Raw genomic sequence first — 23,231 nt, forward strand, 5'->3', positions numbered from 1 at the left:
CTGTATGTAAGGCTTACATCATAGGAACAGTGTAGCTCTTCTCCATGGAAAGTCTCTCTCCAAGTGTGTGTTAAAACAACATGCATCCCCGTAATATCAAAGCACAAGTCTCCAGCATTGCAGCTGTGTTTAGCATGTTATGTCTAGGGAAGGGCAGAGGGGAGGAAGGAAGGATGGAGGTTGGGAAGGAGGTAAGTATGGAGGGAGGGGAGTGCAGAGGGAAGGCAGGATGGAGGGAGGGAAGGGCAGAGGGAAGGAAGGAAGGAGGGATGGAGGATGGGAAGAAGGGAAGTATGGAGGGAGGGGAGTGCAGAGAGAAGGCGGGATGGAGGGAGGGAAGGGTAGAGGGAAGGATGAAGAGAGGGATGGAGGGTAGGAAGGAGGAAAGGGCAGAGGGAAGGATGCAGGGAGGGATGAAGGGTAGGAAGGAGGGAAGTGTGGATTGAGGGAAGTGCTGAGTAAAGGATGGAGGGAAGGACAAAGAGAGGGTAGGAAGGAAGTGAAGAGGGAGGGTAGTGTGGAGGGAAGGCTGGATGGAGGGAGAGAAAGGTGGAGGGAAGAATGGAAGGAGGGATGGAGGGTGGGTGGGATGGATGGATGGATGGTCAAAGGGAGGGAAGTGCGGAGGGAAGGGGAATGGAAGTCAGGAAGGGCCGTGGGAAGGATGGAGGGAAAAATGGAGGAAAGGTGGGAAGGACGGAGGAAAGGAGTGGAAATGATAGGGATGGGAGGGCTGGACACAGGTAAGGATGAAGGGAAGAACAGAGTGTCAGAGGGAAGGCGGGATGGAAGGACAGAGGGAAGGAGGGAGGGTGGGAAGAATGGAGGGGGACTGTGACTAAAACTGAACTCTGACAAGACGGAAGTCCTCATCCTAGGATCATCCCCCTCTGCCTGGGACGACTCATGGTGGTCCCCGGCCCTAGGCAACGCACCCAAACCAACTAACCATGCTCACAACCTGGGTTTCATACTAGACTCCTCCCTCTCAATGACCAGACAGGTCAATGCCGTCTCATCATCATGCTTCAACATCCTGCGCATGCTCCGTAAGATCTTCCGATGGATCCCCACCGAAACAAGGAAGTCGGTCACCCAAGCACTCGTCACCAGCCGACTAGACTACAGAAACACCCTCTATGCCGGAACCACAGCCAAACTGCAGAAAAGACTTCAACGCATTCAGAACGCCTCCGCTGGGCTCATCCTAGATATACCTCGCCACAACCACATATCCGGTCACCTAAGAGACCTGCACTGGCTCCCCGTCAACAAAAGAATCACGTTCCGTCTCCTCACCCACGCACACAAAGCCCTCCACGACCTAGGACCCAAATACCTCAACACTCGCCTGACCTTCTACACCCCCACCCGCCAACTACGATCGTCCAACCAATCCCTCGCCGCCATTCCACGCATCCGAAGAGCCACCATGGGAGGAAAATCCTTCTCCTACTTAGCGGCCAAGACCTGGAACTCCCTGCCCACCCACCTCCGCCTTACACAGAACCACCTCTCCTTCAGAAAGCAACTCAAAACCTGGCTGTTCGATCAGTAGCAAACCCCTCTCCCTTAAGCGCCTTGAGACCCTCTGGGTGAGTAGCGCGCTATACAAATTTCTAACTTGAACTTGAACTTGATGGGGAAGACTAGAGTGTAGGGTAGTGGATATTGTCGCTAAGTCTTAGGATCATTGCTAAGTGCTTAAAATTAAAAAACGCCTCAGTGGATGGTGCAAACTAGACTCAGGCAAGAAAAGTCATAATGTCTGATTCTAGGTGGCTTGACACAGAGCAGGGATTGACTTGTGAAGGAGTCATAACAGTTGGGAAGATACAGAGAGCAGGAGCAAGCACACAGGCAGGAAGGGGGTTTGCAGGTTCATCTTTGGCTCCAGAGTGCATAGTTATCTGCTTGAAAATATTTCATGAAGGGTCTTAATGGTTCATCTAGACTCACCTGATAAAATGCTTACCACCAGAGGTCACTTTTGTATTTTGACATAAGTGAATAATGTCTTCCGAATGCAATGAAGCTTGTTTTACACTCAGCTTACACTTCTTACCTGCACAGGTCAATCCAGCATTCCTCCCTGTTGGACAGGTATTAAAATTCCAGCCTCGCTGTGCACATTTCCACAGGGCATGCTCATCTCCTTGGCATTGGACATTACTCATCAGAACTGGCAAAGGGCTGATCCCGAATGATGAATTATACTGATAGCTTTGTCCAGCTCCACATCTAAGCTGTCTGCAGACCACAGACGCGTCCTTCTGATCCCAGGCGTCATCACAGACTTTACCCCACACCCCATTGTGCCTGACCTCCACTCTCCCAGCACAGAGAGAGGGGCCGTTCACTAACCGGATCTGATCAGGACCTGGGAAGAGATGAAAAAGGCATTGGAAAGGAATGCAAACAAAAGGAACTAAGAAAATATAACGTCTTTTTGATCAATAATAAGGTAATATTCGGTGACAAATGACGTGCTGTGGAATACATCCGTCAAACATGTGAACGTTCTTTTTCCAGTCTCTCAGCCGATGTGTTGACAGCATCTCCCACTACTCCTTCCCACATGAATGTAATAGGCCAATGGGATCTAAGGCCTGGGAGTAGAGTCCATGATCGATACATTGGGCTCCTCTTTGGACACAGCTCCACTCATTAGCTTTTTACCACGGTGGCCACAGTAATACAACAAGTACATTGGTAGTTGGTCAGCGATTATTCCCTTTAGACCGTCACACTTCTAAGACATCTCAACTGTGGGGTTCTAAAATATGTCCATATGGCCATGATAATAAACCTTTCCTGATTGACTTTGAATGTGGAGTCAAGTAGGCTTTACCCAAGTGTAAATGTTTGCTGTCCTGCCTCTATCTTGTCTTTCAATCTTTACTCAATCCTTGGTGAATGTGAGTTCTTCAGTCCTTGACACCTGTTATGTGTAGATGAGACTTATCATCAACAGAACACTCTCAATGTGATGATTCACCCTCAATCAGCAATTAAATACATGAGACACACAACTCACCGTTAACTTCTGCCTTATTGCTGTATGGATGCAACACAATTCTATAAGACAAGATTCAGATGTATTTATTTATAAGTTCTAAAGCATACAATGTGTGTTTTTTTATCACTGGGTGTACTGTAGGTGCATGGGAAGGTAGAGTAAGAATAAAGGTATTTTTTTTAATTCTAATGCTATTCAGGAGTCTGGGGGAGGTGATGGTGGCTAGCCTCTGAGGATCCCAGAATCCTTTAGGTATGATCTGAGGAATTTTGTGATGTGAACATTTCAGGTAAAACTTAAGATTATACCATTATACTGCCCCATGTAAACGAGACGTCAATTTGAGTAAAATACTCTGCTGCAAGCATGGAAACAATGTGTTTAATGTGTGGTAACAATGTGTGTGTCCTGAATACGAGTAACATTTCATAAATGTGGTCACCAATAAAATTACATATATGAATTATAAATATTAGCTAGGAAACAGATAAAAAACCTCATAACATCTCAAAAGACATCACTGATGACATCACGGATAAAATCAATGTGTACGTTTTTTAAGAGATTGAGTGTTAAACACATATACTGTTACAAAAGTTAGATTAGTATACTAGCTATACTACTAATGAGTGGTACTGTATCTAAGATATAGTACCATATATATATATATAAATATATGAGTGCCAGCATGACTGCCTGTGTCAGTATTGAGTGGGTGTCTTAGTGGCTGAGTGGGTGTATGAGTGGGTACATGAGTGTCTCTATGGGTGAGTGAGTAGATTTATAACTAGCTCTGTGGGTGCATGAGTGTTTGTGTCAGTGGTTGTATGGGTGTATGAGTGGGTGTCTCTGTGGTTGTATGGGTGTGTGAATTGTTTTGAGGTTGTGAGTAGCTCTATGGGTGTGTAAGTACATATGTGTGGCTGTATGGGTGTCTATGTGTATGTTTGAGTGGCTAAATGGCTGTATGAGTGGGTGTATTGTATGTGAGTAAGTGTCTCAGTGACTCTATGGGTGAGTGAATGGCTGTGTGAGTGGCTATATGAAGGAGTGAGTGGTTGTGTAAGAACTTGCTTGTCTGTGACTGGTTTTCTGGATGTTTGAGTGGGTATGTGAGTCCTGTAACATTTGATTGTTTAAGTGAATTTTAAGATTGAAAAAAAAAGAAATCCTAGCTGTAACTTGTAACCTTTGAGAAGGAATATGTGAGTGAGAGCATGACTGTCTCAAAGGGTCTGTCGTTGGGGATGACATTGTCTGAGTTGGTCTGTTAGTGGGTGTGTGAGTGTCAATCAATCGATAGGGAGGTTTGAAGCGCACTACTCACCCATGAGGGTGTCAAGGCACTAGGGGTGTAGCCCTGAATCGGCCGAAGAGCCAGGTGTTGAGGCTCTTCCTGAAGGTGTGCAGAGTAGGGGAGCGTCCGATGCCGACTGGAAGCTTGTTCAAGGCTTTGGCTGTGATGTAGAAGTAGGCTCTTCCACCTGCTTTGAGTCTGCGAATGTGCAGGGTTACTGCCAGGGTGAGGTCGGTGGAGCAGAGGTTCCTTGTGGGTGTTTAGAAGGAGACTCTTTGATTTAGGTACTTGGGTCCGCTGTTGTGGAGGGATTTGTACGTGTGGGTGAGTCGCTTGAAGGTTACTCTCTTCTTGACGGAGAGCCTCTTGAAGTCTTGCAGGTGTTTAGTGATGTGCTCATGTCGTGGGATTCTGAGGTTGAGTCTGGCTACGGTGTTCTGGATGCTCTGGAGTTTGTCCAGCAGGGATTTGTTGATTCCAGATTTTTCTGTAGTCAAATCTGCTAGTTATGAGTGTGTGGGTAACAGTCTTTCTGGCATTAAAGGAGATCCACGTAAAAGTATTGCAGAGGATGCAGAGAGTGTTGAAGCAGGTGTAGGAGATGGTGTTGATCTGCCAGGTAATGTGGAGGGAGGAGTCTAGTATGATGCCGTTGTTTCGAGCGTGGTCAGTCGGTGTAGGGGGTGCCGAGTGCAGAGGGACACCAGGAGTTGTCCCAAGCAGCGGATTGGGGTCCGAGTACTAGAACTTCTGTCTTCTCAGAGTTGAGTTTCAGACAGCTGCTGCACATCCAAGCTGCAACTTCCTTCATTCCTTATTGGAAGCTGATATTGGTGGTTTTGGGGTCCTTCGTGATGGAGCCGATGATTTGGGTGTCATCCGCGTAGGATACAATGCTGAGTCCATGCTGCCTGACGATGGCGGTGAGAGGGGCAATGCAGATGTTAAAGAGCGTGGGACTGAGTGATGATCCTTGTGGTACTCCGCAGTTGACCTTAGTGGGTTTGGAGAGGAAAGGCAGGAGTCTGATCCTTTGGGTTCTGTCTGCGAAGGAGCAGAGCCAATCGAGGTTGGTTCTCTGTATCCGGCTGTCGTGGAGTCTGACTGCGAGGATGCAGTGGGAGACGGTGTTGAAAGCTGCAGAGTCGTCAAGTAGGTTGAGGGCTGTGGTGTGGCCTTGGTCGTGGAGCGTGCGGAAGTTTTCACTGGCGGTGAGAAGGGCAGTATCGATGCTGTGGTTGCTGCGGAATCTGGATTGGGAAGGGTTAAGGATAGAGTTCTCTTCAATGAAGTTTATCAGCCAGAAGTTGACGATCTTCTCGATGACTTTGGCCGCAAAGGGAAGGAGAGAGATCGATCAGTAGTTCCCCAGGTCTATCCGGTCTTCCGAGGGTTTCTTGAGGAGAGGCCTGACTTCTATATGTTTCCAGTCACCTGGGAAGGTGCCGGACTGTAAGAAGGCATGGATGGTGCATCGTAGCTGGGGGTCAATGGTGGCGGCTGCTCTATGGAAGATGTGCGGAGGCCAAGGGTCTGTGGGGGCTTCTGAGTGGCTGCTCTTCATGGTGGCGGTGGTATCTTCGGTGGTGACCAGGCTCCAGGCGGTGATGGTGTGCCAGTTGTCATCACTGGAGAAAAGGGTGGTTTCTGGAGTCTGCTTACTGAAGTGGTCATAGAGGGATTTGATTTTCAGGAGGAAGTAGGAGCCGAGCTTGTTGCAGAGGTCTTGGGAGGGAGCGACATCTGTGGCTTCACTGTGTGCTGGAGGTGGGGAAGATTTTGTTCCGGATGAAGGTCTTCTTTGCGAATCTTATGGGTTGGAGGTAGCCTATCATTGCGTTCTTGTAGGTGGTCAGGTCTTCTGTGTTTTTTCTGTTTCGCCATTGTTTCTTGAGATGTCTGCAGGAGCGCCTGGCTTCTTGGAGGTCGGTGGGGAATGAGGTGGCTTTCAGGGGGTGTTGTCTTTTGGTGGTGTGGACGGATGCTAGCTGGTCCGCCAGTTGGTGATCCAGTGGTGTAGTTCTTTGGCTACAGATTTGGCATCGGTCGAGGTGGGGTGTCCTGGCTGAGGGGTGAGTGTGTCTGGGAGTGGCTGCATAAGTGTCTCACTGGTTGTGTGAGTGGGTGTGTGAGTTTCTGAATGGGTGCATAAGTGTCTCGGTGGGTCCGTGAGTAGGTGTCAATGTGTTTGAGTGGGTTTGAGAGTGCCTCCATGAGTGTGTGAGTCAGTCTGTGAGTGAATGTGTGAGTGTCTGACTAGGTCAATGAGTAGGTGCATGAGTCTCTGAGTGGGTTTGTGAGTGGGTTCATGATTGTCTGAATGGGTCTCTGAGTGACTGTGAAATAGTCTGAATAACTCGGTGAATGGGTGCAGGAGTGCCTGAGTGGGTGTGAGGGCATCTGAATATTTCTGTGAGTGGGTGTATGTGTGTCTGAGTGGATCTATGAGTGTGTGTAAGAGTGTTTGAGTAGGTATGTGAGTGGGTGTGTGAGTGGGTCTCTGAGTGGGTGTGTGAGTGGCTGATTAGGCCTGTGAGAGAGTGTATCAGTGTCTGAGTGGATCTGTCAGTGGTTGTGTGAGTGCCTGAGTATATGAGTCAGTGTCAGTGTCTGTGTGGCTGTCAGTGGCTATGTGAGTGACTTGGCCACAAAGAAACTGCACCAGGCTGTGACTCAAACATGAGTCCACAGTTTTGCACAAAATATCTTTCAAAGTGAAGTACTTTCTGTTTGTTTATTATTAAGTGCTGACTCCTTGGATGACTGTCTAATACGTATTCTACACTACCTTGTGATGGAGCGTGAGGAAATGTCACCAGCAACCTTGTGTACTTTTGGACAATGTAATTGGTCTTGGTGCAGCTTTGTCCAGAAGTATGTCATAACATAAATCGTCCTATAGACAAGACGACAAGACAACAAGACTAAGGCCAATTTCGGCCCCGGGAACCCCACCCCTTGGTGCTTGGCCACATGTGAATGGGTGTTGTGTGAAGCCCCCCTCTGAGACCCAATTTCGGCCCTGTGACTCCAACCCCCAGGAACAGACCACCCACTAAATCTCCTACCAAGTTTGCATTTTGAGGACTATGGGAGGGGCCTCAAGGTACTTGCAATCCCAGCCTGGCTCTGCCTCCTGTGGTGCCCGCATTGCTGTTGCACACAGGGAGCTGCTGGAAATTCCGCTCCCTGCATGCAAGAGCAATAGTTTCATGTCTTTACCTGCCCTCAAGTCTGTGGGCAGGGAAGGTGATGAAAACTCTCGAGCAAGCAGGGGTGGATTTACAGCTTCGTTTGCTGGGAGCGGAGTGTTTGCTTTTGCTTGGTGGGAGCTGTCAATGCCCCATCCAAGCAAAAGCAAACTATGATATATATATATATATATTCACTGAAAAAACCATAGGTTATAGACCATATATAGTTAGGAATTAGCATTTACAAAACCTTATTTTACTCACACAAAACCATTGAAATTCCATATATAGTTAGTTGCACTAACTATATATCGCGCACCCGCAATCCACTGCTGATGATGTCACATATTACATCATTCATGACATGGTCAGTGACATCACTGATGACATCACTGATGACAACATCCAGTGATTATGTGTTTCTGTAAAGTTTAAATATGTTTTACATATTGAAGAATGAGTGGATGTATAAGTGTCTGAATGAAGGTTTTAGTAGGTGCGTGATTGACTGTATGAGTGAGTGATTAAATGCGTCTTACTGAATGCACGGGTTAGTGACTAAACTGTCTGAAAGTGTGCATCAGTATGTCTGTTGTTGTGCAAGCTGCTGCATGTGTTGATCAGTAGCTATATAAGTAGCTATATGGGTTATTGATTGGTTGCACAAGTATTTGTATGGGAGACTGAGTGTGTGTATGGCTGGCTGGGAGGTGTGTGACTCTGTGCAGATCAATGTGTACTTGTATCAGTGATTCTATAAGAGAGTAAGTATGTGTTAGTATATGTTTCAAAAATGTAAGGTGTTCTGTGTTTAACTGTATAGATGAGAAAATGGAAGTGTGATTGATTCTTTTCAGGACTGACTAGGTGTGTGAGTAACTCCATGGATGAGTGGCAGAGTGTGAGTGTCTGTATAGGTGTATGAGTGCATATGATAGTGTTGTAAAGATGAGTGATTGTATGTATGAATGATTGTATGAGTGAATGTGTGTGTAGACATAGGAATCAGTGAGTGCGTATGTAGTAACTAGTATTGGTGTGTCAATGGTTTCAAAAATTATACTCTCTATTTAACACTGGGTGTAATAGAGGTTATATTAGAGTGTGAGGAGATGCATTGTATTATCACATGAATGATATCATCAGTGATGTGATCATTGATGTCAAGTGAGATGTCATCAGTGATGTCATTTGAGATGTCATCAGTGATGTCATCAGTGATGTCACTGACCATGTCATGAATGATGTAATATGTGACATCATCAGCAGTGGATTGCGGGTGCGCGATATATAGTTAGTGCAACTAACTATATATGGAATTTCAATGGTTTTGTGTGAGTAAAATAAGGTTTTGTAAATGCTAATTCCTAACTATATATGGTCTATAACCTATGGTTTTTTCAGTGAATTTTCAAGGTTTTGTAAATGCTAATTCCTAACTATATATGGTCTATAACCTATGGTTTTTTCAGTGAATTTTCAAGGTTTTGTAAATGCTAATTCCTAACTATATATGGTCTATAACCTATGGTTTTTTCAGTGAATTTCAATGGTTTTTTAATAGCAAATATCATAAGCTGTCGAATGTCAAGTACGTGGTAAGTAAAAACATTTTCGTGTTTATGCACACTGATCTGCTTTGATTGCTGCCCCCCACCCCTCATTTCTATTAGGAGTACTCTCTCTTTGCAGATAGTGAAGGGTAGTTAACGCAGCCCTTTGCCCCCTTTGTAATCCGTCGTGCCTGCTTCTCTCTCCATTTGATTGTTTGTTCTCTTTGGTTCATTCTCTATTTACAAACAAGCACAGAGTCGCAATACTCTGTTTAGTCTTTGCAGATAGCGAAAAATCGTGTAAAAAAACAAAAGGAATCGAGCAAAATCAGTAGGCCACTAATGGGATCTCTTTTGACCTCGCTAAAATAGAAACATTAGGAACAACCTGTTGAAAATAGCAATGCGTATGTATATAAGCGGCGTTCATTTGTGTTCACAGTACCCCTTGTTGATTGTTTCAATCGAGCATTGAATTGTTCGAAGTTAATTCTCTTAAGGATCTTCTCTACCTGCAAACGAGGAAAAATAGGAATATTCTATCTCCCTTTGCAGATAGTGAAGGGTAGGTAACGCAAGCCTTTAACACGTCGTACCTATTTCATTCCTCATTGATTGATTGATTGTCCGAACATTGACTGTTTGGGAATTAGTTCTTTTTGGAGGTATTCCCTGTTTGCAAATAAACGTAGGAAAATCTTTGCAAGTAGTGAAAGGGTACGTAATGCGGACCGTTCTCCCCCGTTGTAATCTGTCATGCCTATCTACTCCCCACTGATTGATGCACCTTTTTCACCCGGACCATTTACTAGAGATACGTCATCTGGCCCGACCAGAGAGCACCCCTAGTGAAAAGGACATATGCAATAATAACGAAGTGATCACTGTATCCTGTTAACAGAAACTTTACCATGAAACAACCTGGAAAGAAAAAAATAGGAAAACGAAAATCAGTAGGCCACTGATGAACATGAACTTTTATTAAACAACGAACAAAGAAACGATAACATAACATAATGATAAAACCTATTAATGTCCTAGAAACAAGAAAACGTTAAAATATGCCAGTGGTGAGAGACCAGAAAAACAGTAAGAGAAACCAAATCACCCCTCGCTGTCCCACCGCCTGCCACGCCAAAAAAAATCGATAGACTAGGGAAAATGCAAGTCAGTAGAACATCCACCCCCACTCTGGAAACTTCCAAGGTGGGGCAGGGTTCCGGCTACGCCCAGCCGGGAGCAGCCCATATAAGGCAGGTCCTGCTGCCACGCCTCGGCCAGGAGATCCTAACGTAGGGTGTAGCCGAAGGAGAGGCCGAGGCCAGCGGGACCCGGCCAGGGGATTGCCTTTACAACGCTGAACAGTTGCAGGGGGGGGGAATGTCTCCTCGACCCTCCCCTCTCTCTCCCAGTCCGGCCGCGGTGGCCCTTGAGAGTTGCAGGTAGTCCCGCCACATGCTCTTCCGGTCCGACCACCAATGGTCGGGGGGCCGAGGCCGACGGGATCCGGCTGCAGCCGATAAACCAAGAAACCCGTTCATGGGGCCAGAGCCAGGGGCGTCCGGCCGACATCCACCGGAAGCCCGGCCCGAAGACGGACGGGACACTTCTTTCTTTTATAATGGCTGCGACAACACTGGGGGGGGATGTCTTGCACATGCCTCCGACCCCCCCCTCGTCCTCATCGCCTGGTCCGGCCATAACAAATCTCAAGCGAGACGCCGTGGGGTGCACTGGGAGGGAGAGACGGTGCGAACAGGCCTCTCCCGCCTCCCCAGGTAGAGACTTCCCAGCTGCACCCTCAGCGCTCCAGGCGCCCGGAAAACGGTTCTTCCACTGTGGCCATGCTGCAACGTCTCGCCCGGCAGGGTGGAGCCCGTCCGCTCATGTGACCCCGCGATCGCCGGTAGCTGCCGAACTCTCAAAATGGCGGTCGACCTGGCAAGAGCGGGCCCAGCATAAAGAAATGGCCCGGTCACTGGTTGACTCCACCACCGTAGTCCTCCACGACCTTGAAGATTCTAGAGGAGCCGCGGGAGTCTCCGACCCCCGATGGGGAATGACTGCCATGATCGCCCGTGGAGTGACGAAACTGTATCCGCGGGACGTCGGCGCTCCCATGCTGGCGCCAGCCTCACTTTGAATTACTAGCATCCTGCAGACCTCACTTCCGGTGAAAGCACAGTGTGACCCGGTAGGAAAAATTATTGCACCCCCTCCCCTTTTTGACTGATAGTTCAAACCACCGATCCTTTCCTTTGCCCTTTTAACGGAACTTTGGACTGCCTCCCCCTCTTTTACATTTTCTAGAGAAAACAAAACATTAACCACTACATCAGCATAGCAGTTGACACCAGAACTGTTTTCAAATTGAAAACCAACAACATCTTCAACAGAATCCTTTTTGTTTCTGCTGTGACCCTGCTACAGCACAGGCATTGTCCCCAGCAGTAATTCTGCAATGCCGGTAAGAATAGCTGTGGTGCCTACTGGACTCACTCACCCCCGCGGCGCCCCATGCCGTTTTTTGCTGGGCGGCAACTTACTAGACATCACTTTCGTGCCATCTAGATTTCAGCGCGTTCTGCTGCCTTGGAACTATTCGCACAACAGACCGCTACTGACAAGAATATTTCATTATTGGTGCTGTCAATTTCAATAAATCTATTGGATAATTAAAAAGAAATTGCCACGGTCTCTTCGTTGTTTAAATGTTTTTACTGTTTTTGTTTTGTTGTATATATTTATATGTTATTAAAGTTTTATATTCCTACTACTTTGTTGGAGTGCTATATATTTTTAATGTGACACATAATTGTAAAAACTTTGATGTACAAAGAGTCATTCCTGGAATCTTCCGCTTCAGGCTCGGTCCCCTCCCCAATCACAATACAGGCTGGTTTTCAGATAGTAGGAACACGTGTGGTGTGACGGATCTCATCGGGTGTGGGCCTTGATCTACTATAACTCCTTTGAAGAGGGGTGATTCTTTACAGCTGGGGCCATAAACTACATCTGCAGGGCTTGCTGATAGCCTGGACAATCGGACACAGAGAAAGAGGAGTGTCAGAGGGTGCGGTAGTGAATAGGGCGAAAGGGAGGTGTCGGGCGGGCACAGAGTGTGATTCTCAGGGAAGAGCAGCGCAGATGGGGGGAGGTTTATTGCCCATGCATAAGACAGAGAGCGGTGGTGACCAGTGCCTAGGGAAGATGCTTGCGTGGGTGAGGAGCCATGCTACGAATCGACAGCGTGCAGAGAGTGGGTCTGGTCAAGACATCTAAAATGGCTGCCGTGCACGACAAAAGTGTGGCATTTCAAAAAAGGCAAGATGGCGCAGACAATGTTTTTCAACACTTCCTCATTTCCTTCGAATCGAACGTTAACAGACGTTGGGGCATATTACCAAAGTTAAGCGATATTTATCGCTAACGATGCTTACCAACCAATTTTTTACCACTAAGCATCGTCAGAAATTATCGAAGATAAACCTTACTATTATCAAGGTTTATCGCAAATGCGATAATAAACGGCCGCAATGCATGAATATCGCTAAAAACTCAACGATATTCATGCATTACCGAGCTAATGCTCTTAGCCATGTTATCCACCTCCCATTGGATAACATGGCTAAGAACTGCTCAGGGCAGGTGTTACTTTTTGGAGATATTCGCGCTTAGCGCGAATATCTCCAAAAGTTGGTAATAGGAGATAGATATCTTGCATGTTGTAATGCAAGTTATTGTGGTATATGGAACTCATACCATAATCTCTCAGGAAAGCAGAAACTGATCCTTTTGGGACCGCCTAAAAAGGCCTAGGGGGTGAGGAGTACTCTACTTTGCCCCCTTTTCACGTTCCGAACTATTTTATTTTACTCTCTTCTGTAATTACACAAAATAGCAGCGATAAGATGCATCGGAGACACACAGTGAGAGAAAGGAGGCCGGAGATGAAGAAGACATGTCAAATACACATTGGAGATAATATAGTGGCAGAAGGGAAGTAAATATGAGTAAACTTACCATGTAACATAAAAATGTTGCACTCTATACTATAAGTCTCATTTTATACTACAATCACTTCGCTACAACCTCATAAATTAAAAATAAAAATGAATAATGTCTCAAACAATTTTTGAATTCTAAATATAAATTTATTCTTCAGAATTTTCTAAATTTGAAAGAACTAGTAACATGTCCTCATCAGCAATGTCCTCATTAAAAGTCTCCAATGATGATTCTTGTAACTCTATGGTCTCCAAACACTCGATAAATTCGCCATCAAGAGATTGATCAAAAAAATCATTCAAGTCATCTCCTCCTTGTGACAATATTTCATTATTGGTGCTGTCAATTTCAATCAATGTAGTGGAATCATTCAAGTCATCTCCTCGTGACAATATTTCATTATTGGTGCTCTCAATTTCAATCAATGTAGTGGAATCATTCAAGTCATCTCCTCCTTGTGACAATATTTCATTATTGGTGCTGTCCATTTCAATCAATCTAATGGAATCATACAAGCCATCTCCTCCTTGTGACAATATTTCATTATTGGTGCTCTCAATTTCAATCAATGTAGTGGAATCATTCAAGTCATCTCCTTGTGACAATATTTCATTCTTGGTGCTGTCCATTTCAATCAATCTAATGGAATCATACAAGTCATGTCCTCCTTGTGACAATATTTCATTATTGGTGCTCTCAATTTCAATCAATGTGTTGGACAATTCAAAAGAAATTGCCACGGTCTCTTCATTGTGAGCCATTTTATTTTGAAATTGCTTGCTGTAAATTGCAGAAAAAAATAATCACTTTCATTTATCGTTTTTAGTAATACATAATATAAAACTAACTTTATCAAGTATTTATTATAACAGAAGGACTGCAAATAAATAACAGAAAACATTTTTCAAATTATCTTCAAGTGTACAACATAGTTCCCCTTACAAATTAACAACTCACCTTTTTAAAAGTAGCAGAAGTGTTAGTACTGTGTAAATCAAACACCAGAAATTCACCACCAAAAATTCCTCACAAATGTACCTCAGACAGTAGTATCACAAAATGGCTGTGGTTTCCTCTCATTTGACATATATACATAACCAATTAACTTTCATCACACACAAATACAAAACCAAAGTAACATTTTAATTGGTTCTAAATTTCAACACTTTCAAATGTGTTTTCCCCATGCAATTTTCCATAGGACATTTACATACGTCTACAGCCTGAATGGCTGAACGGAATTACACCAAACTTGGCAAAATGGTACATCAAACCTAAGAGGTCAGGAAGGATCTACTATGCCCCCTTATGGTCATTTCCCCCTTCGCATTGGCCTCCTCTTGTCTCTCAATCCTACCGAGGGACAAGATGGCGGCCGCTACGGACTGTTTGGAATGTTGACAGACGCCGGAGAACCAATCAGCTTCGCAAAGCTCCGTAACGCGAAAAGTACGCGAAGCGGAGCGCTGTTACAGATATATATCTTTTTTTGAACGTTAATTTCTCAAAATCCACTGGAGCACATATATTGAGACCTAGCAAAGGCACATCGGGCTACCAGTCCCTAATATTTTGCCAAGTTTCGTGCAAATCCATTCAGCCGTTCGATTATTATTATTTTGTTTTTTTTTTGCCCCGCGGGGCCCTTTTAAAACCTCCACATCAAACCTAGGGGGTCAGCGAGGATCTACTATGCCCCCTTATAGTTATTTCCCCCTTTGTTTTGACCTCCTCTTGTCTCTCGATCCTACCGAGAGACAAGATGGCGGCCGCTACGGACTGTTTGGAATGTTGACAGACGCCGGAGAACCAATCAGCTTCGCTTCACAAAGCTCCGTTGCGCGAAAAGTCCGCGAACCAGAGCGCTGCCCGGTCCGCTGTTACAGATATATATCTTTCTTTAAACATTAATTTCTCAAAATCCACTGGAGCACATATATTGAGACCTACAAAAGGCACATCGGGCTACCAGTCCCTACAATTTTGCCAAGTTTCGTGCAAATCCATTCAGCCGTTCGGGCTAAAAGTGAGGCCAACCGCCCTATGGAAAACTCAATGTTAAAAACACGTTTTGGGACCCCCCTTTTTTCTCGGCCCCCCCCAAATTTTCAAGGGCTGCTCAGAAACAAAATGTGCCATTTTCCTGAAAATTTCAGCCAATTCCGTCCACAAACGCCAAAGTTATTAGACATAGAATTTTCAAAAAACCCATAGAGAAAAAATCCTAACTATATATACCTACTGGCGACCGCCAGTAGGTAATATATATATGTACATTCACTGAAAAAACCATAGGTTTTACACACGTTATAGTTAGGAATGAGTTAAAAAACCTTAGAAATTCACTGAAAAAAACATAGGTTTCACACGTGTCATAGTTAGCTGGACATTTCACTCATACAAAACCATTGAAATCAGTAATGTCATGAGTGATGTCACTGACCATGTCATGAGTGATGTAATATGTGACATCATCAGCAGTGCATTGCGGGCGCGCGAGTTATAGTTAGCTGAACTAGCTATAATGGGGGAATTTCAATGGCTTTGTATGAGTAAAATGTCCAGCTAACTATAACATGTGTGAAATCTATTGTTTTTTCAGTGAATTTCTAAGGTTTTTTAAATGCGAATTTCTAACTATAACGTGGCTGAAACCTATGGTTTTTTCAGGGAATTTGCAAGGTTTTTTAAATGCTAATTCCCAACTATAACGTGTGTAAAACCTATGGTTTTTTCAGTGAATTTCAAAGGTTTTGTAAATGATAATTTTTAAATGTATTAATTATTATATTTCTTTCTTTTTATACTAATTTGCTACATTTTTATTACTAATATTTATATTTATTTTATTTTTTAAGTTACATTTCATATTTTTTATGTAAAATATTAACAAAAGTAAATTCAAGAATATATTTTTTTATTAATGATTTTCTTTTCAATATATTAAAATTTAATTCTATATAATTCCTTTTTCATTGTTTTTTTTTTGGTTAATCGTACCATACGCGTACGGTGATCGCACCATACTTTGTACGGCAAATCGTACTCTGCGCATACCCGTACATACGTTACGAATGTGCTTTGACGTTACGTGTCGCATCCACGTTTCCATGTGACGTCATGTACGGCGCCCCGTACGCGTATGGCGCGAAAGTTTCTAGTTGTTCAAAAACACATATTTATGTATTTAATGTACATATTAAGGGAAGACATTATCTGGGATAAACATGAAAATAGTTTTTTTAACTTTTAATAAGCGTATATTACTTTTAAAAACAAGTATGCAAATCGCGAAGGTACGTCGTTTGCAATTGCAGCGTAAGAGCACTGTAAGCGCACCGTAAGCGTACGCAAAGCCATGTTACTTAAAAAGAAGAGATTTGATTGGTTCATAACACTTGCTATTCCAACTGTTGAAAGACCCCTCCTATTTTTATCATTCTACTTTGACTTTCTAAGAAGAAGCATCTCTTCTCTGAAGCCTGTCAAGTTAGATAGAAGACAAACATGACAACACGTATGGATTCGTCTTCCAGCCATTCTTCTGATGGAGAATTCATTGCAGAAGCACCTCGGAGGAAGAAAAAAGAGGCACTTATATGGAAGTTTTTTACTTTCCCAGACGGGGAAAAAAAGGTTAATGCTCCACTTGTAACCTGTAAAATTAGCCAAACAACACTTTCCAGGGGCAATCCTGCAAATAATCACTCATTTGGCACTGCGAGTATGGTGCGGCACGTGAAGAACATGCACCCCAACAATTTTGTGAGAGCTGCAACACGGAGGTTGCAAGAGGATCCACCTGCTGCTGTAGCAAGTACATCAACTGCACCACCACCACTTGTGGGAAGCAGTCCACACCCACAGATCGAACCTGATTTTGGTGAACTTAAATTCCTTTGCATTTATTGTGATGAACTTTTATGTTACGGGGAACAGTCTATCGACCTGATAAAACACAGGAAGCGGGATCATCGCTGTCCTCGTCATTAGTTTTTTTTCACATTCCATTTTGTCCCTGTTGGACACTTTTTGGGTTCCAGCTCAATTTTTTTGTTAAAAAAAAAAAAAAAACTTGTTTAAAAAAAACACAAAACTAAAAAGACAAAATAAACAGTTCTTGACAGAACTACCTCCACTGGTCAAAGAAAGAGCTATATTTCTATGATAGTGTATAAAACTTGGTCTGAATGAATGTGTAGGACATTCTGCTGAATGGCTCAATCCAATACTGAATCAGCAATGACGGAGTGTTTGCTCAAAGTGTAACGATACAGACTGGGAAATTGAAGGTATAAAAGGCAAGTTTGGATGCGCATAGAACACTGAAAGCATACTCTACAGGGGTTTAAAGCAGTCCATGGCCTAAGGCCTACTTTGCTCCATAATTACCTGGGTACTGACTGTATGATTACAGTTCTGCAAGGAGAGTGTATGACTGAATTTATAAGAGCTTTATTTTTAGCACAGTGCATAGATAAGCACATTCTACTGAATAGCTCTGTAAAATACTGAATCAGCAATCACAGAGTGTTTGCTGGAAGTGTAAAGATACAGACTGGGGAATTGAAGGTATAAAAGACACGTTTTCTGGTGCATAAAAGACTGCATGCAAAGTCTATAGGGGTTTGAAGCAGTCTATGGCCTAAGGCCTATTTTAATGCATTAGTACTTAGGTACTGAATGGATGATAACAGTTCTGCAAAGAAAGTAACAGCTTCAGTTTTACCACAGTACATAGATAAGCAAATACTGCTAAATGGCTCACTACAATATTGAAACACTAGTGTGAGAGTGTTTGGTGAAAGTCTAATGATACAGACTGGGAAATTGAAGGTATTAAAAACAAATTTGCAGGTACATAGAAGACTTCATGCATAGTCTATCGGAGTTTAAAGCAATCCATGGCCTAAGGCCTACTTTGCTCCATGATTATTTGGGTACTGACTGGACAATTACAGTTGTGGAAGGAGAGTATCTAGCTGAATGTCTAGCAGATTTACTTTTACAACACTGTATAGATAACCACATAATGCTGTATGGTTCACTACAATACTGAAACAGTAGTGTGAGAGTGTTTGGTGAAAGTGTAACAATACAGACTGGAGAAATTGAAGGTATAAAAGGCAGGTTTTCAGGTGCATAGAAGACTGCAAGCATAGTCTATAGGGGTTTAAAACAGTGCATGGCCTAAGGCCTACTTTGCTCCATAATTACTTGGGTACTGACTGTATGATTACAGTTTTGCAAGGAGAGTGCATGAGTGAATCTATAAGAGCTTCATTTTTTGCACAGTACACAGATAAGGACATTCTACTGAATAGCTCAGTACAAAAATGAATCAGCAATCACAGAGAGTTTACTGGAAGTATAAGAATACAGACTGGGGAATAGAAGGTACAAAACACAGATTGCCGGTGCATAGAACAGTACACGCATAGTCTGAAGGCATTTGAAGCAGCCCATGCCCCAAGGCCCACTTTGCACCATGACTAATTAGGTACTGGCTAAATTATTATAATTCTGCAAAGAGAGTGTATAGTTGAATGTATACGAGGTTCAGTTTTAGAACAGTGTATAGATAAGCACATACTGCTGAATGTCTCACTACAAAATTGAAACAGTAGTGTGAGAGTGTTTGGTGAAAGTCTAATGATACAGACTGGGGAACAGAAGCTATAAAATACAAGTTTGCCGGTGCATGGAAAAATACATACGTAGTCTATAAGGGTTTGAAGCAGTCCATGCCCTAAGTCCCACTTTGCACCATGAGTACTTGGGCAGTAGCTGAATGATTACAATTCTGCAAGCAGAGTGTCTCAAACCATATTATTATATAATAATACATACATTCTTGTAACATCTCATAATTTAATAGAGTTTCAAAAATAATTTCATCAGGTATTTAATTTTCCTGCTTATCGATTTCAAAAGTTATCTGATAAATCTCAATGTCATCTAATGCTTCCACAAAAGCATCATCCAAGGTTTCATCTAGAAAATCACAGCTGATATCTCCAGTATTCATTTCTGACTCTTCATTGTCGCTGCTCGTAAAAGGTATGTTCAGCTCTTCCACGACACTGTTACTAATTTCGAAATCGTCTTCCATATTGTTTTGTTGATTTTCCATAGTGAATTTCTTATGTTGTAGGTCTTTGTAAAAAAACATAAACACTTGATTTTATCATTTTTCCTAATAGAGAACACAAAACTAGCTTTATCAACTAATTTGCCCTTTAAAAAATATTATACAAATACCATTCTCAACTACTTTATAACATTATATAAATATAATTATTTATATGAATGTTCAGTTTTTAAAGTTTCTTAAATTTTCACACCAGTCACTCCTTATCACTATCGGAAAAAAAACAGGCTGTTATTATAAAATGCAGTACTAAAAAAAGTACAATATGTCTATTCACCTTACCTGGTCCAAAGTAGTAGATGTGTTGTAGTAAAATGCAAAGAATACTGGTACACTCAGTATATTTATATTTTAAGTTTTTCAAATGTATATAAAAGATACAAACCATCTTTGAACACTTATGTACTCCATCCATGTTTTGTTATTTCACCTCTGTAGAAGCACACTCCATTGGCCATTCTTAACAGTTATTTATACTTATCTTAAACATAATAAATAATAATACATTTATATATTATAAAATTAGCATCTATGGAAGACAAAAAAAAACTACAGTTACAATATATCCTTTACAACACCAAATAATTTGTAAAACATTTAATTTGCCTTTTTTGCTGTTCTAAGAATATATTGAATTTCACTAGAAATAGTGAGAACAATAGTTCTCATCACATAACAGTGGGCAAAAAAAAGACAATCAATAAGATTATCTTTAAAAAAAACCATTCAACATTCTCAATAACAATCAAAATAATTGAAAAAAAACATATTTTAAATGTTTTTTTCAAACGGCAATTTCTTACGTAACTATGAGGTATCTCAAAGAATCTTCAAATACCAAAACACTATCATTAATTTTCATACACTGTAAACAAAGTTACTTTTAAATATATGCTGAGAAAATATACAACAAATAGTCCTTAATAGTTTTATACACTTTTCCTCATGGCCAAATAGTATATCTCAAATTCTTAGTAAAGAAGTTCCTCAATAGTAATCCTCAGCATCCATCTCTCTCACCTTTCTCATCCAAAACCACCGACATCATTTGCAACGTCCCCAGGGCTCATTGCTCAACTTGACGCTATTCAACATCTACATGGCACCCTTACACAAGTGGCCCACCATCACAACCTCAACATTATCTGCTAAGGCAACGACACCCAACTCATCTTCTCCCTCACCAAGGAGCCACACTGAAAGATGTAACCAAATGCATAAGGATCAACTCTCTAAATCTCAACTCGGAAAAACACGTACAACGAGTCCAACGGGTCCAAAACCCCTCCGTCCGACTGATCATCAATGTCCCCTGCCGCAGCCACATCCCCCACCACCTGAGAGACCTATACTGGCTCCACGTCGACAAGAGGATCACCTTCAAGCTCCTCACTCTCGCTTACAAAGTACTCTACAACACCAGTCCAACCTACCTTAACAACAGTAATCCTGAAAGGCCAAATTTTTTTCTTAAAATTTTGGCTTTAAAAATATTAGCTAAGAATTTGGTAACTTTTTAGGCAAACGTTGTTTAAAAACCAATTGACTATCATTACAATGTATCCAACCTTCCAGACATTTTAAATAAACAGTGTAATGTCCAGATGTTGTCGAAGGTCCATCATGAAAAATAATTATAACAGCTACCTCCTGATATTTATTTATTTGTTTATTTATTTATTTATTTATTTTTGATATTTGTAAAGCGCATCATTTACCCTTGGGCGTCTTGGCGCTAGTAAAACCATTTATCTGTGACGGTCAACATAAGGGAGGGATGATTATTGAGCCTTGAGTAGCTACAAAATCATTTATTAAAGTTTACTCTAGGCAGAATGAAAGCCATGCTTTTACAGAACTCTATGCCCATAACCTCCGCTCGTGAGACTTTTGATCTCGAGATCGCAAGGTCTTCAGCTGAGATACAGGCACTTATCCATACAAACTGTCCTTTCCATTTCGTAGAAATGGTAAATCGTATCTTTAACATGTCTGATACGACTGGCATTGTCCACCTATTTAAGACCATAGGTTATGGACTTCTAAGCACCTTTCAGACGGTACTTGGAGTTTTACAAAACTGCATACACTCCGTATTCGGAAGCATCGTTGGAGGACTACCGCTAATCCTGTTTCTAATAGCAGGTATCCTATAAGAACACAACAAGCTGAAGGACCACATTTTCCTGACTGTCCTGTTAGCCATTCTCAACTGGGTCAGCAAGTGGCCATTCTCAACTTGGTCAGCACTGCATCTAGTTTATCACCTTTACTGAAATGCCCTAAAAGACCTCCAGGGAAACATGTTACCCTTTAGTAAAGAGTTGAAGAAAAGGGAGTTACGCCTGCAAAATTTGTATGTTTAGAAAAAATTCTGACTCCAAGCTGCTGAAGGACTGTCACCAACCATCAGAGTCGATCCAGCAAAGGTGCGATCTCGCTGGCCTAAAGAAACAGATTCCTCCCTCTTTAAGGTTTTCGGCAGAAGCAAATCCTGTCAGTGGGCCCTCAACAAAAAGGTTTTTGAGTCCTATGGCCCTCATCAGACACAGCATACTGCCTTATCCAGAAGGAAAAATCTAGGCTGTTAAACTTGATCTTTTCGGACACAGCCTACTGCAAGATTCTAATTCCATTTTGGAAACTAAGACCCTGATTTAGATCTTAGTAGATCAGTTACTTCATCACAAATTTGACCGCTATTCCACGTGCCTAATTTAACCTGCATTATATTCAATAGTACTCTTGTAATTAAGCAGATGGGATATCCATCTGTCAAACTCTAACATAGTCCCTAAATCCAAATATATAACTCTTAACTGGGATGTCCCTTTTGTTGTAAACGCCCTCGGTATCCATCTTGCTTTGCCCAAAGTGTGCGCAGCTTCTGGTCTACTTTGGCTATAGACTTAGTGTTTTTTGGAGCTATTTTCACTTAAAACTTCAACAAGTTCTATCTATTGTTTTCCTTGTTAGATTATTAATATTATGAAGACATTCTTTTTCACTAAAATCTACTCTATTCACATTCAGTTTGGACTTTAAATTCTTTGTTGTTTTGACTTTATTACTCTTTTGATACTGCATGAATACTTTATACATTGCTCTAACTTGAACCTGTCTCCTCGGTGCCATAGCTACAATGCGGTTGAGAGCAGGTTAGTTTAGTTGTTTTGGATTTTACCCTGATAATTTAGTTTTATTATTGCTTGAGGTGGGTGACTGCCCACCCAAAAAATGAATCCCCTTTGTTTCTTACTTGCAGTGTGGAGCATCAGCTGGAAATGCATACACATTATTCAAAGTTTTTAATTATAAAAGCACAACTGCCTCCTTTCTTGTCTAATCTGTGATCTTGACACAATGGGGCATATTCTCAAGAACGTGGGATAACCATCGCAAAAGTAACTTAACGCAACTCCCAACATCGCAGTCGATCGTGGGAAAATTACGTCGTGATAAGGAAGCATTCTCAACACGGCAGCCCCATGCGATAGTCCCCAGATAATGCGTCAACTGACCACATTAAAACCAATGCCTGCGATGAGGCCAATTGCGGTACAAAAAGCAACAAAAACCAGCGACAGGCCTGCAAATCCCAAGCGTCTGCTGGGAAAATGCACTATAAAAACAACAGAAACAAACAAAAGCGCATAGCAACATGGATGCACCTTGACCGAGCGCAGAGGCCAATGCAAACCCCACAAGCCCCAGAGACCACCAGCAAATAACAACAGGGACGGCCAAGGAGAAGAGGGAGAGGAAGAAGAGGTGCAGATCAGCGTCACTGAGGTGACAGAACACTACCAGCAACTGACCCACAAGTAGACCACTGGTAATGCAGTCAGAGTGTCGACAAGGCCAATCGAAGAGGCCAAGAGGCGCTGGCATGAAGTGAGAAACTAAACCAAGTTCAAGTTCAAGTTCAGAAATTTGTATAGCGCACTACTCACCCAGAGGGTCTCAAGGCGCTTGGGGGAGGGGGGTACTTTACTTATCGAATATCCAA

General features: G+C 42.6%; 1 protein-coding gene across 1 annotated transcript in view; it reads right to left on the reverse strand.

Annotated features, from left to right (window-relative positions):
• Positions 1-23,231, reverse strand: part of LOC144808031 (CD5 antigen-like) — a 240,732-nt gene that overhangs the window by 84,467 nt on the left and 133,034 nt on the right. Inside the window, exon 4 of the mRNA XM_078673593.1 lies at positions 2,066-2,380. Within this exon, the coding sequence (XP_078529719.1) occupies positions 2,066-2,380 (315 nt within the window). The remainder of the gene's footprint in view (positions 1-2,065; positions 2,381-23,231) is intronic.

This window comes from Lissotriton helveticus, chromosome 1_2 (genome assembly GCF_964261635.1).
Source record: "Lissotriton helveticus chromosome 1_2, aLisHel1.1, whole genome shotgun sequence".
In the NCBI taxonomy this organism is placed as follows: Eukaryota; Metazoa; Chordata; class Amphibia; order Caudata; family Salamandridae; genus Lissotriton; species Lissotriton helveticus.